We start from the raw sequence: 14,474 nt of genomic DNA, 5'->3' as shown, positions 1-14,474 counted from the left end.
TTCTCTGCAACAAAGCATTTGCACACATCCCTTTTTCATACCAGCTCCACAGATACACTGTAAATCCTTCCAGTCAGCAGTGTGCAAAGAATTTCTGGCTGATATAGATGCAATGACATACATAACATCCAGTCTCCATTTCAGTAACTCCCTAAATCAAAGGGTGCCAGAAGCCTGAAGTCTATTTGTATATTATGATCAATGACTGGTAGTTTTCAGTATCTTTATACAGTTTTGGTTCAACACAGCCACAGTCCCAACTGGGGCTTCTAGCTGCTACCACCATACATACATCACCAGACCTATTTTGCACATCAACAGTAATACATGATCTTATGAAACATGCTCAGCAGCCCCACAGTAGAACACAGATTCTTCTCTCTTTGCTACATCAGGCCCAAGGGGACTCACTGAGAGGAGCATTGATGTGATCGATAGAGGCAATGAGGTAAATGCTAGGCAGAGAGGATAACTGTGCAAGGATCCGCTGACTTCTTTCTCCTCTCAACATCTGGCTGTCCAGGTTATGAATGAGGACATAGAGCTGTAAAGATGAATCTGCAAGGTCAGAAAAAACAGCAGAGAACCAATCAAAGAAACTGCACACAAAGTGGTTTCCCATTCCCAGTGCTGCCTAGGACAAGTCTATTCCATCAGGCTCCATATTCATCACTCCAATATCAAATAATTTTTCTTGTACAGCTTACTTAGATCTCTACCCCACACTTTGTGTTTCTGAGCACCTAGAAGGCTTTTTCTCAATTCACTGTATCACAGTTCTCATCACAGCTACAGTTCTTTTTGCAGTTTAAGCTTTTCTCTTATAATGTACTTCCCACTTGCTCGTGGCTTTACCAGGAATTGCCCTTTTAGCTATGACTTTTAGTCCTGCAATTCAAGACCATTCAAATATATTTTAGGATGGAAGTCCAAGCACAGTTTGTTCAGCTGCTTTTGAGTTACATGACTAGGATCCTTAAGCTCCTCCTCACACAATGAAAATGCATTTTCTATTCACGGTTGGATCCAAAGCATACTAACTTCATTGGAAATCCTTCCCACCAAGTCCTCAAAAAAATTACAAAGACTTAGCTTGGATAATGCAAATGGTAGATGTTAAAATTTCCAGCTAGCTTGTGCTGCTATACCTATCCTGGGAACAGTTATTTCCTGAGTACAGAAACAATTCTGGAACAGTAGCCAGTTTTTGTGCAAATGAATATACATTTGGCTGACAATGGAAACCAAATGTTCCTCAGACTCCCAGTCACATCAGCTATGGTGTATTACACAAGACTGATTTATGTAGATTCAGGTGGGTACTGCCGTTAATCAGTCTTCTTCATTTAGTCCCACCAGAAATACTCATAAGGTAATGATGGAAAACAGAATGTAAACACTTAAAACATCAACGCCATGCACAATTAAGATTCCATGGCAATTTGTGCATGTATACACAAGCAGTAAAACAGACATTCAAAAATAATTCAGCAAGCATTCCATGTGGCAATACCTGTTTACTTTTGCTTTTGAACCCAATTCTAACCTGCTTGTTTGACACTGCTGTCCTTTATTTCATCTTAATGTCAGTATTTGTATATATTAAATTTAAATTACCATTCCACTAAACCATGTACATTTAAGCCTTAATCCAGCCTATACTGAAATTTATGGAAAGATCCTCAGGCCATGATTTTCCAGAGGAGCTCAAAGGACTTGATATCTGTCAGCAACTGTCATTCCAAATTTTTTGGGAGTTCTTCGTTCTGTTGATTTCAGTGAGGTTTATATCAGGTCCTCAAGCAGCCACTATGAACCATCTTCCCTCATGTAGCTGGCATTTACCTACCCTATCTTCAAACAGGAAGTGTATGGCTACAGAAACACCATGTAAATAAAGCACAAAGACACTGTGCTAAGTGCAAGAGAGATGAGCATTTCAGTTTGCCAAAGGGTTGAGGAGCCTCTGTCTTGTTAGAACACTTGTGCTTTCCTCCTTCCCTTTCTAAAGAACTTAGTGTGTGAACCACTGACTGAGGTAACAGCTTGGGATCATGTACACGTGTATTCCTGGTGCATATGTTTTCATATATGTGGCATAAATTACAAGCAAGAAAGTATATTAGCTACCATACACTAAGAAACTATAACTGCACATATGAAAACTCTGAGGAAAGAAAATGTCCAGGCTCTCCTAACAGTTAAGTGGACTCTAATGTTTTTATGTATAAAGTTAGTCATTTTACCTTCTTTAAACCTTTTAATGATGAATTCAAGTTGGTCAAGTGGGCTGCGGAAGGTTCCTATATGATTCAGTACCTCCTCTGTGATGGAGTTGAGAATCTGAAAAAGAGAATAGCAGTCCCTTCTGAAGGGCTCTGGCACTGAAGGACCTAGTGCAGAAAATCTGAAACTGAGCCCTTGACTGTCTTGAGGGAGGTAATCTGATTTTTACCATCAGATCCCCAAAACAGTCAACATAAACCAAAAATTTCTACCCCTTTTTAAAACAGTGATATAAAATAAGTCTTTAGACTGATGAGTATTAGTGATGGAAATTACTGCAATTCCTTGGGAAATGCACAGGCTAATTTCTTTAAACTCTTAAAAGAGAGATAGGAACTGCTCTTCATTCAGGAATCTGTTGCTACAGGATGCAGCAGGTTTCCTTAACATTTTACACTGAAAGACTTTAGAGGTACCTGTAACACAGGATGACTAGATAATCCCGTAAGCTTTTCCCACACTTACAGATCTCACAGTGATGCTGGGGAAGTATCCATTAACCACAAGGTGAACAGAATCCTTGAGCACAGACGTACGAAACTTCTCTAACAAATCACGCTTTGAGCCCAGACCATAAAGCACAATATTGAAACCCAAGCTGCAGAAAAGTGAGCAAATACACTGAATCAAAAAAGTAAAAGTCTCTTTTTAGGTTCATACATTCATTAAGAAAAATGATCCATAGCAATCTTGGCTCTAAAAATTTCATGTTTCAACTCCAGGCTTACCTTTAGCTCACAGCTGACAAATAAGGTTAGCCGCAAGGAATCTGAAAAGTGGCACGTGCATCCTAGTAAAAGAAGCATTTTAGCAGCCTGGAGGCCCAAAAATTTAGCAAAACATCTATGGAAGAAAGTGGTATTGTCCAAGAACACAAGACTAGATCTTCAGATAACAAAGCGTAACCAGCAGTCACATTTACTCCCTCATCAGTGATTATATTAAATGTTTACCATGGGTCACAGCAATTACAAGAAAAAAAGCAAGCCTTCATAGTGGTTTTCTACTCTGATCCACAGGCACAATTTCAAAGCAAAAATAAACTATTCTCGTATCTCTTTCTTATCCTAATTGTTCCACAGAGAAAGAGGCAGGAAAGCATAAAGAGAACATGGTAGGGAATCACAAAGCTTTGTTTATTTTTGAGAAGCAGGAAAAGCATCATCTTGACCAGAAAGAAGAGTATCGGGTCACTCAAACAGTATTGGGCAAAGGTAAGGTGTTCAACTGTCATTGACTTCAGCATCATCTATGGATTTGTTCCTTCTACCCTGCCACACATATCTCTAACCATCTGCCCAGATCACTAAGTCACAGAGAACTCCTCCTCTTGCAACTCTCACTCCCCACAGACCACAGATTTCTTTATAATCCACTCCCTTGCAAAGCTTCCAAGAGGCTTTCTCCTCACCAACATCTGCTCCTGCCCCAGCACTTAACTTCAGAGCTGGTGGCCTGCCTTCTCTAAGGCATTTCAGAATCTCACAGCTCTCTATAGTTCCCCATTTGCTTTCCTGGATGCTTACTCTTTTCTCCTTCCCATGAAGATACGCACAAACCCAGATAAAATTTATACTGCTAATGTTTACAACAGCATTAAGATTTCTTCATGCCTAGATCATTAAGTACCATAGGCATTCAACGTTAATTGCTACACCACTGGGGACAGCCACATACTGAAGAAATTGGTGGTGGGCTACCCACTACCAACTACGCAGCTGTAAGCAAACATGATTGTTCAAAAGGGACACTTTTCTCATCATTTATGTTCCCTGTTTCCTCATTATTCATGCTCCCTGTTTGTGAATGCCCTCTAGCTTGGTTTACAGAAGCATAAACAAACTAGCCAGGCAGAATGCAACCTCACTTCGCTTCAGGCATTCAGTTCAAGGGGTCAGTCAGATATGATTTGGTCTACAGTAAACATTGTACTAGTGTCACCTAATTTTAAATTTAAGCAATCAAAGAAAAAAAAGTTGCTCCTTAAGTCATCCACAGGATGTTGTTGACATGAGGGTAAGTTTACTGGCAGTGCCTGTTTACTAGGCTTCTCCAGTGACTCTCATTGGATACTTACTGTAATTGCAGCATCCACTTGGAAAACAGGGATTCGTGTTGCTGGTTTAGCTCTTTAATTTCAGCAGCATAGGCAAGGGGAGCTTTTTTTAAAAGGTCATGCAGTGTTTGCTGTGTTGAGAAAGAGATAAAACAACAGTCATTCAAAGCTGAGAAAAACCAAGACGTATATCTGAAGTCCTTCCAAATACCCCTCTAGCATGGTCTCTAGCTAGGGAGCAGAATAGTTTTCACTGATGGTGCACTCAATTTCTGGGTTTTTTTCCCCATGGAGACCCCTCTAAGCACAGTTTTGCTACTGGAGAAACAAAGCAGAGGTTAAGTAACCTTATTAAGAGAAATGGCCAGACTAGGACTAAAACCAATATCACACTGTGTTTTATCTCTTCCTGCTGAGTATGGGAAAACCACTACTGAAATAATGGACACACTCAGAGCTTACACAGCACCAAGCACTGTACCAGGAAGATACCAACATCACAACCCTGCATGCAGGAGCAAGGGCTCCAACTGACATGCTTAGCAATGGCTCAGGTGTTTGTCACTACAAGAGAATGCTCACAAACATCATCTTAAAAGAGAAATACAGCAGAAAGGAAATTATTTGCAGCTGACAGCTAAATGTAGAAAAAATATTATTTCAAAAGCATCAAGAATCAAAGTATTCATTCAGCTTTAAAGATACGCTGGGATGTTGATGTTTAAACAGCACAGTAGCATGAAAAATGGCATCAAATCTACACTGGCCTCCCTTTCTCTTCAATTTTAACAGCTTTGCTTTCCACTCCCTTGCAGTAGAAGACAGTTTACTCTGGAAAGAACACAAAGACAGCTGCAATGTATCAGACAAACATACAGCATTGAGAGACAGAACTGCTAAGCCTTCAATTTCTTTGGAGCCAGCAGTAGATTTAATATTGAAAGCCTTGATTTCCTTCCAGAATTGTTATGAAAGAACTTGTTAAGAATCCAGATGTTTCTCTGGGTAGCAATTCCAGACAACAGCAGGCATCAGGCAATCTGCATATATGACATCTTTCAAAACACAGATGGGTGCAAAAAGCAGTCATAGACAGAAGAGCTCCAACTATTTTACATGCTTCCCTGGCACCTGTCCTTGTATACCTGTCTCTGTAGGGTGCAACTGCTTGCTTTGAACTGTCTTGAAATAGTGGCATATGGAAAAAAATACAATAATTCAGTCACCACAATTAGACCATTCCTGTCTCCTTGGAACTGGAAGGGGACAAAGTGCATTTCACACACTAGGTGACATTTATAGTTGACCCAGTCCTGCATGTGGCTTGACCCAGAAATGCTCAGACAAAAAGGGCTCTCTCCATTTCCTCTACACATAAATAGTCAAGACAGCTTGTAATTACCCTACACATTTCATTGACAAAAATGCTGGTTTGGTTATAATTTTTAAGGCAGGTCTCTACAACTCTGCTTCTCCCTCTTCTCCTCCCCCAAAAAGCAAACTTTAACCTGTTCTGGTTACTGCAGCTTCTCTCTGCATTTTCCCTACTGTCTCAGGTTCAAACAACAGCAGCAGCGGGAGACATAATGCTTAAAATGCTACCTAAATCAGTGTTACCACCAAGAATGTAATCAGCAGAAATAAAGTGAAAATAGCAACATCAGGAAATTTTGATGAAGGAAATCTTCATCAAAGAAGTCAAAAGCTACAAGAGTTCATAGTGAATCACACAAGTGTACCTGATTCAATCTTCTTTTCTGCAACTTCTGCAGCGTTCGGTCTGAAGTGAGCACTTTGGAACTACTGTGAGCTTCAAAGTATTCCTCCACCAGATTACTCTAAAAAGGGACAGCAAGATCAGCCACACTCCTCCTGCTATCAAGTTACCCCTCTTCCTTTGCACACAAAAACAGGTCTGAAGATAGCAAATATGAGACACAGAGCAAGGATGAACACAAAGCCAGAAGATATTTGCAAAAATGACTTCTATAGTAGCATTCTGCCAAAGCTAACCTAGTCAGATGGTATTTTCCTGAAGACAGAAAAGAGATTCTGAGAGAGCAGAACACAGCAATAATTCTAAGGGGGTGTGGGGATCCCTGGTGCTGGAAAGAAATCAGACAATGAAGCTAACACCAAGCCAGAAAGTAATGTGTGCTTCTTTTGGTGCTATAGGAGTCAATTTCTTCTTCATCCTTTCTCAGTACAAGGTCTCCTGCTTCATGGACATCTTAGAACTTCTCCTTCTGGACCTGCTGAGGATACAGACTGGATTATCCCACAGGTTCACATGATGCCCGTCCAACAGGGATTGCTCAGAAGTACAGCAAAAGCCAACCCAGCTGGTTTGATCTGAAATGAGTCTAGCAGTTCTCCTCTATAGTTAGGTGTGGTCACTGACAGCTTATTGTCACTAAACATCCCTTCATGCTTGCTAGCTCAGGGCTGTATTTTCTGCACTCACCATCTTGTCCTCCTTCACTTTTTTGGCTAGGGTGTTTCTGGGAAGAGGCGTAGATGCAGCATTAGTTTTTGGTGGGGTCTTTGGACCTGATAAAACAGTGCTGACTTCTTTCTGGTCTTCCTCATCCTCCTCCTCTGAGCAGGAAGCAGAATATTCACTCTCACTTTCTACATAGGGATCTGGAGCTAAAGCATAAATTTAAGGTTAAAAGCTAGCAATGACTTCTTACACAGAACACATTTTGCACCATCTCGCTCTCTCACATACATTCTTTAGATGTTTTTCAAGCATATGATTTCTAAATATATTTCACAGAAAAGTAAAATCAATGCTTAAGAGGACTGCAAACACACATAGCCATTTCTTTCCCAGTTCTAGGCTCACAAATTATTGTTTAGTAAAGCTTGCTCCTTGACACTAAGAAACATAATCCTACCAAGAAGTGACTAAAAATGGACAATGGAATTCCCTATTTCTATTAGCATCTGTATGTCAGTTTTCCCAAATGCCAATAATGCAAGCTGAGTATCTTCTGGGTCACACTCTGCAAAAAAAGTTTTGTAAAGACCTCTGTTAGCAATGTTGATTGAATAGCACAGACAGAATCTCATTCAGTCTTGGTCTCTCAACACAAAAGAAGAAATAAAACATGAAACACCACACACTAAACTCTCCTCTGCATTCATTCTGAGCACATATAGCCAACCAGTTATTGGAAATACTTTACCATGAATGTCCCAGCCATCATCAAAAAGTTTTATGACTTGGTTCAAGCAATTGCGCCACACTTAAGTGTCAGCATCAATTAGATTACTAAGAGTTCTGTCTCTTTCGATCATGTCACTGAAGTTCAGCAGCTTGGTGCTTCTAACCCTTCCACCCCTTACCTAAGTAGCAATCTGTTGTAGGGAAAAGGTCTACACAGACTTCCTTACGGACATTTCTACACTCTCTGCAGGATGAATCAGATTGCTTCAGTCAGACTGCTACTACAGGCAGAAGGCTACCAGGAGAAATCCTCTCCTCTGAACACAGTGCCTCACTGAGTGTGGAAGCTGGCTGCAAAGGTTGATCTTTACCTGCTAGCCTCTTTCTGAGTCTGTAAGGTGTGGTAGACACAAATTCTTTGTTTTTACTCTGTAACAGCAAAGAAAAAATATGCATTAGAAGAAGAAACATATACCTCCTCAAAACAGCCCTCTGCCAAGCAAAGAGTAGAATCAGGTTACATTTCCAAGCTATTTCAGCCCACAAGAAACTAGGAAAGCAGAGGCAATAAGTATGGAGAGTTCTTGTTTTGCCATTCAGAGCTAGAGGGGGGCAGGATCAGGTTCCAGAAGGGGTTTAATTCTTTCAACTAATGTCCCAAGATTGAGGGCAGAAAACCATGAAATCTCCAACCAAGATGCCAATCTTGGCCCTTCAGGAAGAGTCAAGCTAAAGCAATGACAAACTGGAAACGCTTCAGCTCCTCAGAGCAGTCATCTTCCACATCACACTGTCTACTCAAAGTCATTTGGAAGTCCATTACAAAAACAACTACCAGAATGACAGAAGACCACTCAGAATACTAAGCCCAGAAGAAGTACAGCAAAGGGAACCCAGGCTGCCTGGGCTCATCAAGTTGTAGTGGCATGTCTTTCTTACATATATGTAAAGCACAAGCCTGACTCAGATACCAGATCAAGTCTGCAGTACTTAGAAAACACTTTTGTTAATCCTGTCAAAGTGGATGTGAAATCATTAAGGAGTGAACATGGCATCCCAAAACAGCATCTCTTGCAGGTATATCTCATCCTGGAACTTTATACCAGAAAAGCTGTGCACACATTTCTAGCATGATGCTATACCATTTTAGAAAGCCAACTGTTTCACAGCACTTTCTTTATAATCACCACAACTGGCAGTTCTGGACTGTATCTCTCTGTAGCATCACAAAAGAAAACATCAACTTACATCCCCCCCATTATCACAATTTATTTTTTATAAACCAATGCTAAAGTAAGGAACTGAACAGTACCACAGTTCTTGAATTCCTGTTCTAACAGCACTCCTTACAATTAAGGCTGTTTCTTCCTTTGATGAGAAACTGGAAAGCTATGAGTTTCACTGCATATGAAGGGACTGTCTAACATCCTCATTTGTGTGATGTAAGGAAATAGTCTCACCCATGCTAATTAAGCTGTCAAACACACTATTTGCCTACTGATTCTAAATCCCATAGTCCTGATTAACAGTAGCTATGGTTCTCACTTGAGTTACTCCTGCCCAGTTGGATTAGGAGAGACATCTGTACTGTGGATGAGGCTTTTCAAGCTCCTTTCTTTCCAGAACTGCAGTAATTGGCCAGTTCAAGTTTTAAAAGGGAAAAAAGCAACCAAACAAAAAAAACACAAGCAAGGTAGAGTCATCACTCACCCTCTGCTGCGCTTTGTTTGAACTTGAACGTTCTGCAAAGCAAGAAACAGCATTATTCAGAGTACTGCATATTTTCAACAGAGTCACAAGATGGTCCATTAGAAAAACAGTCATTCACTGTTCAAAGGTACACTGTACCAGAATATCAGCTCACTGGGTGGTTAATCCTATGAGTGAAGCCTCTAGTTCCTCACAGGTAGGCAAGGAGAGAACAGAGACAGTCAATGTTACTACCACAGAAGGCAGCTTTTAATTCTGGTCACAGCTTTGGGAGGCCATCAGCAGGAGGGTACAGGCTGAAAAACGAGCTAATGTCCTCTCCCTGAGCACATCAGACTCCATTTCTGAGGACAAAGTAACATGCTCTTGCCAATGTTGACCTGCCCTGACTTCTCCCACCTGTATTTCTCCCCACAGCATTGGGTGCTTGAATATTATATAATAAAGTGTGAATTTACACATGAACACCCACAGAATCCTACCCATTTGGTGCTCAACACATCAGCCCAGTTCATAACTCTCTCAAGTGCAAGCATTTCTGTTGAACAGAGGAAATCATTGTCACAGCAACAGATGAGAGAGAAGTTCCTGTTTTCTCTACACCAGCAGAGCAGAATAGAAGCTCTGACACCCAGGTGAACCAGCAGCCATGCATACCAAGCAGTTCAGTCTACAATGTTAAGCTGACTAGAATACTCAAGCATGACAGAAGCTGGCACTCAAGCATCCACTCCACCACACAAATAGAAACATAACCCCCATTAACTTAGCTTCAGTTCCCCAAAGCATCACAGGACTTACTGTTGCTTTGAGGGGTTTTGGCTGTCTTCTCAGGGCACTCAGAGTGATCAGGTGCAACACTCTGTCCTGGTGTCTGGGCTAATTCAGAGGCTGTAGGAAATAGGGGAAAGGGAAGAAGTTTCACGTCAGGTACAAAACTCCCAGCTCTGGCTAGTCAGCCATGGAGCCATATACTTGAAATACTCTCTAAGTATTAGTTTCCTAGCTATTTCAGGAAGTGCACCAGATACTTCAAATTTTTTTCTAACCCTAATAGTGAATGTAATCCTTAACAAAGATGTTCAAAGACTGAACTCCTCAGTTAATTTATGTTACAAGTATAGCTGATGGAATGGCAGAGCACGCTTTGCTCCCTGGGAGATGACGTCTTCAAATCAGAGCAATCTGGTCATGCTCACTTAGTCCTTTAAAATTGCTCAGCTGGACATAGTAGAGCATCAGGTATAGCGAACACATCAGTGCCCCAGGAGGTGGGTTCTTGTATTTTATTTACCTCTTTCTACTACTAATCAGCACAAGCTGAAGTTGAATCACTGATCTGAATATGGAAGGCCCTCATATCCTGCTAACAATCTCTCAAGAAAACCAGCCTTCCACTGTATGACTTGCCTCAGTTTTCAAACTGAGTCATGGCTCCAGGAGGGAGCACCAGTGAAACCTACCCTGCTGCAGGAGGTGTAACAAATGCAGAACTTCCAAAGATACAGCAGAAGCCCAGAGGAGAAATAAAGACGTACAGAAACCAGTTTCTGTACAGTGATACAGAAGGATGACCCCTCTCCCTTGGATCCATCCTTTGTAGGATACATCAGTAGCTGTGACAGCTAAACACTAATGAAGTTCAGATGGTGCTGGGCACACAAAGTCTCTTCAAGTGAGAAGAAACATAGTGGCAGCAGGGCTCCAGCATCTTATTTGAACCAGAACAGCCCACCCTCGCCAGAACTGCTACTTTCTGCTTGTTTCTCCTAAGTCCACAGTTAGCCTAGCAAGTTGTGGCAGGTTGACCCTGGCTGAACGCCAGGTGTCCACCAAAGCTGTTCTATCACTCCCCCCCTCCTCATCTGGACACGGGAGAGAAAATATAACAAGGGGCTCATGAGTCAAGATAAGGACAGGAGAGATCACTCACCAATTACTGTCATGGGCAAAACAGACTCAACTCGGGGAAAATTAACTCAATTTATAACCCATCAAATCAGATTAGGATAATGAGAAATAAAACCAACTCTCAGAACACCTTCCCTCCACCCCTCCCTTCTTCCTGGGCACAACTTCATTCCTGGATTCTCTACCTAGCCCCAGCGGTGCAGGGGGATGGGAATGGGGTTTATGGTCAGTTCATCACACGTTATCTCTGCCGCTTCATCCTCCTCAGGGGCAGGACTCATCACACTCTTCCCCTGCTCCAGCGTGGGGTCCCTCCCGCGGGAGACAGTCCTCCACGAACTTCTCCAATGTGGGTCCTTCCCATGGGCTGCAGTTCTTCATGAACTGCTCCAGCATGAGTCCCTTCCATGGCATGCAGTCCTTCAGGAGCACACTGCTCCAGTGTGGGTCCCCCACAGGGTCACAAGTCCTGCCAGAAAACCTGCTCCGTGGGCTCCTCTCTCCATGGGGCCACAAGTCCTGCCAGCAGCCTGCTCCAGCATGAGCTTCCCACGGGGTCACAGCCTCCTTCAGGCACCCACCTGCTCCAGTGTGGGGTCCTCCATGGGCTGCAGGTGGATAATTGCTCCACTGTGGACTTCCATGGGCTGTGGGGGGACAACCTGCCTCACCATGGTCTTCACCACGAGCTGCAGGGGAATCTCTGCTCCGGCGCCTGGAACATCTCCTCCCCCTCCTTCTTCACTGACCTTGGTGTCTGCAGGGTTGTTTCTCTTACATATTCTCACTCCTCTCTCCAGCTGCCGTTTCTGTCCATCCCAGCAACTTTTTTCCTTCTTAACTATGTTATCACAGAGGCGCTACCACTATCACTGATTGACTCGGCCTTGGCTGGCAGTGCGTCCGTCTTAGAGCCAGCTGGTATTGGCTCTGTCAGACACAGGGGAAGCTTCCAGCAGCTTCTCAAAGAAGCCACCCCTGTAACCCTGCCCTGCTACCAAAAACCTTGCCACACAAAGCCAATATGCAATTACACTCAGACACTTTGAGCAGGAGAAACCCCCTGATATGCAAAGCTAATACTGCCTTTTTTTGACTCTTTGCTACATAATGAGTTATTCTCATATCCTTCTAAGTTACACAAATAAAACCTCACCCATCCTCTGCACTTACATGCAGACTTTCTTGCAGCATTAAGAAACTTCTACTTTTTCTTACGTGTGTGCTTATTATCTGTATTTCTTATCCTCACCATGCCTTTGTTTTGTCCTAGCCTTGTGCTTTTGCTTCTGAGGAAGCCTGATTAAGAGCCAGATAAAAGCTACTGAAATACTGCAAATATATCTTTTGAATAAACAGAAGTGATAAATCACATTAGCAGAGTACTCAAAAAAAGACCATATCCACAGCAAGAATGAAAGAAGAAAGAGGAAAACATACCCAGCTCTGCCATTTTGCTGGAGCGTTTGGGAGTCTGGAATGAGTAAACTTCACCACCACTTACACTTGAGCCATTTCCCACTGGATCTATGAAAAGAAATGTTACTTGTAGCTATTTAAAAAGCACTGGTATGTTTCCAACCCAAGGAAGACGGAATATAGCATTTTACTATCTGGCTCAAAGGACTCTATATTGCAGGTGTTACAAAATAAACATAATCACAAAATCCTAGAATCATTATCCTCTCCTCTACTCATTACCACAAGCACAGCCAGAGCTGGTCAGCCCTCAAAAGCAATTTAATCAATATTGTACAACCTTGACACTGCAAGAATCTCCTGAAGTCACAACTGTGTTAGGTTTTCCCCTCCTAATACCTTGGGCACATATTCCAAGAGCAACAACATAGTTCTTCTCTTCCAGGATCTCTTGAGCTTCATCATCTGAAATATTCTCAAGCTTCTTCACAAATCTCTTCACACTGACTGTCAGCTGAGTCTTGTCCTTCCGTACTTTAATACCTAGAATTGTAATAAAAGCTTCAATCTCCTGCTATTTCATTATTTCTATTGCAGTAGTATGCAGCTGCCCCATTTAGAGACCAAGCTACTGTTGTACAAATCACTAAAAAAATGCAATGCTGAAAAGATGTCCTGCTAAAAGAATAGCTGGTCTGTGCCCAGGTGGTCAGCTGCCCCTACAGACATTAGTCCCTCCTTTACCACAAAAGCTGGCCCCTGCACTCCACGAGGACTACATCGCCATTTCAGCACACACCAGCTTCCACAGTTTGGGAGAAATGACAGTGACTCACACACAGAAGTATCGAATTGCATGCAAAGGGGTTGGTATTTGGCATCCCCTACCTTCCCTAGCAAAGGGAGGCAAGTGGGAAAGACCCGGCCTACAGGCTGTCAGTACACTCATGGGGGAATTTAGGCCGAGAAACCTCTGGAGACTGTCTGTCTGACCAGCTGCTCAAGGCAGGACCAACAGCGAAGTCAGACCGGGGTGCTCCGTGCCTTGTACAGGCAAGCGTTACACCTCTCCTGAGATTCCAAACCTTAAAAGTCGTCAAAACTGCACCAGAAGACTCCCGTATCACCCACCTCGAACCTCATTCGATTTGATTCTGTATGTGTTTAACCACGTCAGGGGTTGGGAAGTTAGCCAGGCTACTTGTGCCCCCTTCCCGAGGCCGCTACGCACACGTTGCCGTGCGGGGAGCTAGCATCCACACCACCTTCAGCTGAGGGCACCTGCCACGGTGCCGCAGCTGCCCCTTTCCCCGTGCCGGGGCGCAGACAGAAACAGATCGCGGAAGAGGCAGCCGGCGGAGAATGACGCCGAAGGCCTCGTCCTGCCTGCAGCCCGGCCGAGGCGCTCAGCGGCCCCGGGCGTTGGAGAAGGGCTCCCTTCCCGGGGGGCGCCGCGGCTGCCCGGAACCCTCTCCCAGCGCCCTGGGAGCAGCGGGCGGCGCCGGGCTGGGCGCTGCCCCGGGCCGGCTGTACCTGCGTCGTCAGTGATGTGCTTCAGGACCTCCTCGTCGGGCACGAACTTCACCTCCAGGGCGCCGCCGCCCTTCCCCTCCGGCTGGCTCATGGCGGGCACCCTGCAAGCACCCCCAGGTCAGTCACGTCGGCCCCGCCCGGCCCCGCCGCCAGGGAGCGCTGCCGCAACGCGCGCGCGGCGGCACACGGCAGCAACCGTCGGGACCGCCCCCCCGCCTCACCGCGCCGCCCTCCGGAGGGCCCGGGCCTCGGGCTCCTGCCCCCCTTCCCGCGCCGCCGCCGGCTCCCGGCCGCCCCCCGCGGCGGCGGCAGCAGGACGCGAAAGCGGGCTCACGTGCCAGACAACGGGCGACTCCCTGAGGTGGAGCGGGGCGGGCACCGAACGCC

General features: G+C 44.1%; 1 protein-coding gene across 3 annotated transcripts in view; it reads right to left on the bottom strand.

Annotated features, from left to right (window-relative positions):
- ORC2 (origin recognition complex subunit 2) overlaps positions 1-14,474 on the bottom strand; it is a 22,543-nt gene extending 8,069 nt beyond the window's left edge. The window contains exons 1-13 of one of the 3 annotated variants that reach the window (XM_069781764.1): positions 14,309-14,474; positions 14,088-14,188; positions 12,954-13,097; positions 12,576-12,662; positions 10,026-10,115; positions 9,225-9,256; positions 7,886-7,943; positions 6,807-6,991; positions 6,082-6,180; positions 4,364-4,473; positions 2,752-2,884; positions 2,247-2,343; positions 412-558 (exon numbers count right to left, since the gene is read on the bottom strand). In XM_069781764.1, coding sequence (XP_069637865.1) covers positions 412-558; positions 2,247-2,343; positions 2,752-2,884; positions 4,364-4,473; positions 6,082-6,180; positions 6,807-6,991; positions 7,886-7,943; positions 9,225-9,256; positions 10,026-10,115; positions 12,576-12,662; positions 12,954-13,097; positions 14,088-14,178 — 1,273 coding nt within the window. In that variant the 5' untranslated portion in view covers positions 14,179-14,188; positions 14,309-14,474. The remainder of the gene's footprint in view (positions 1-411; positions 559-2,246; positions 2,344-2,751; positions 2,885-4,363; positions 4,474-6,081; positions 6,181-6,806; positions 6,992-7,885; positions 7,944-9,224; positions 9,257-10,025; positions 10,116-12,575; positions 12,663-12,953; positions 13,098-14,087; positions 14,189-14,308) is intronic. The other 2 variants (XM_069781765.1, XM_069781763.1) reach the window with 2 other exon arrangements.

The sequence above is a fragment of the Haliaeetus albicilla genome, chromosome 4 (genome assembly GCF_947461875.1).
Source record: "Haliaeetus albicilla chromosome 4, bHalAlb1.1, whole genome shotgun sequence".
Classification (NCBI taxonomy): domain Eukaryota; kingdom Metazoa; phylum Chordata; class Aves; order Accipitriformes; family Accipitridae; genus Haliaeetus; species Haliaeetus albicilla.
Note: the sequence above shows the minus strand (reverse complement) of the source record. Positions and strands in the feature narration are given on the sequence as shown.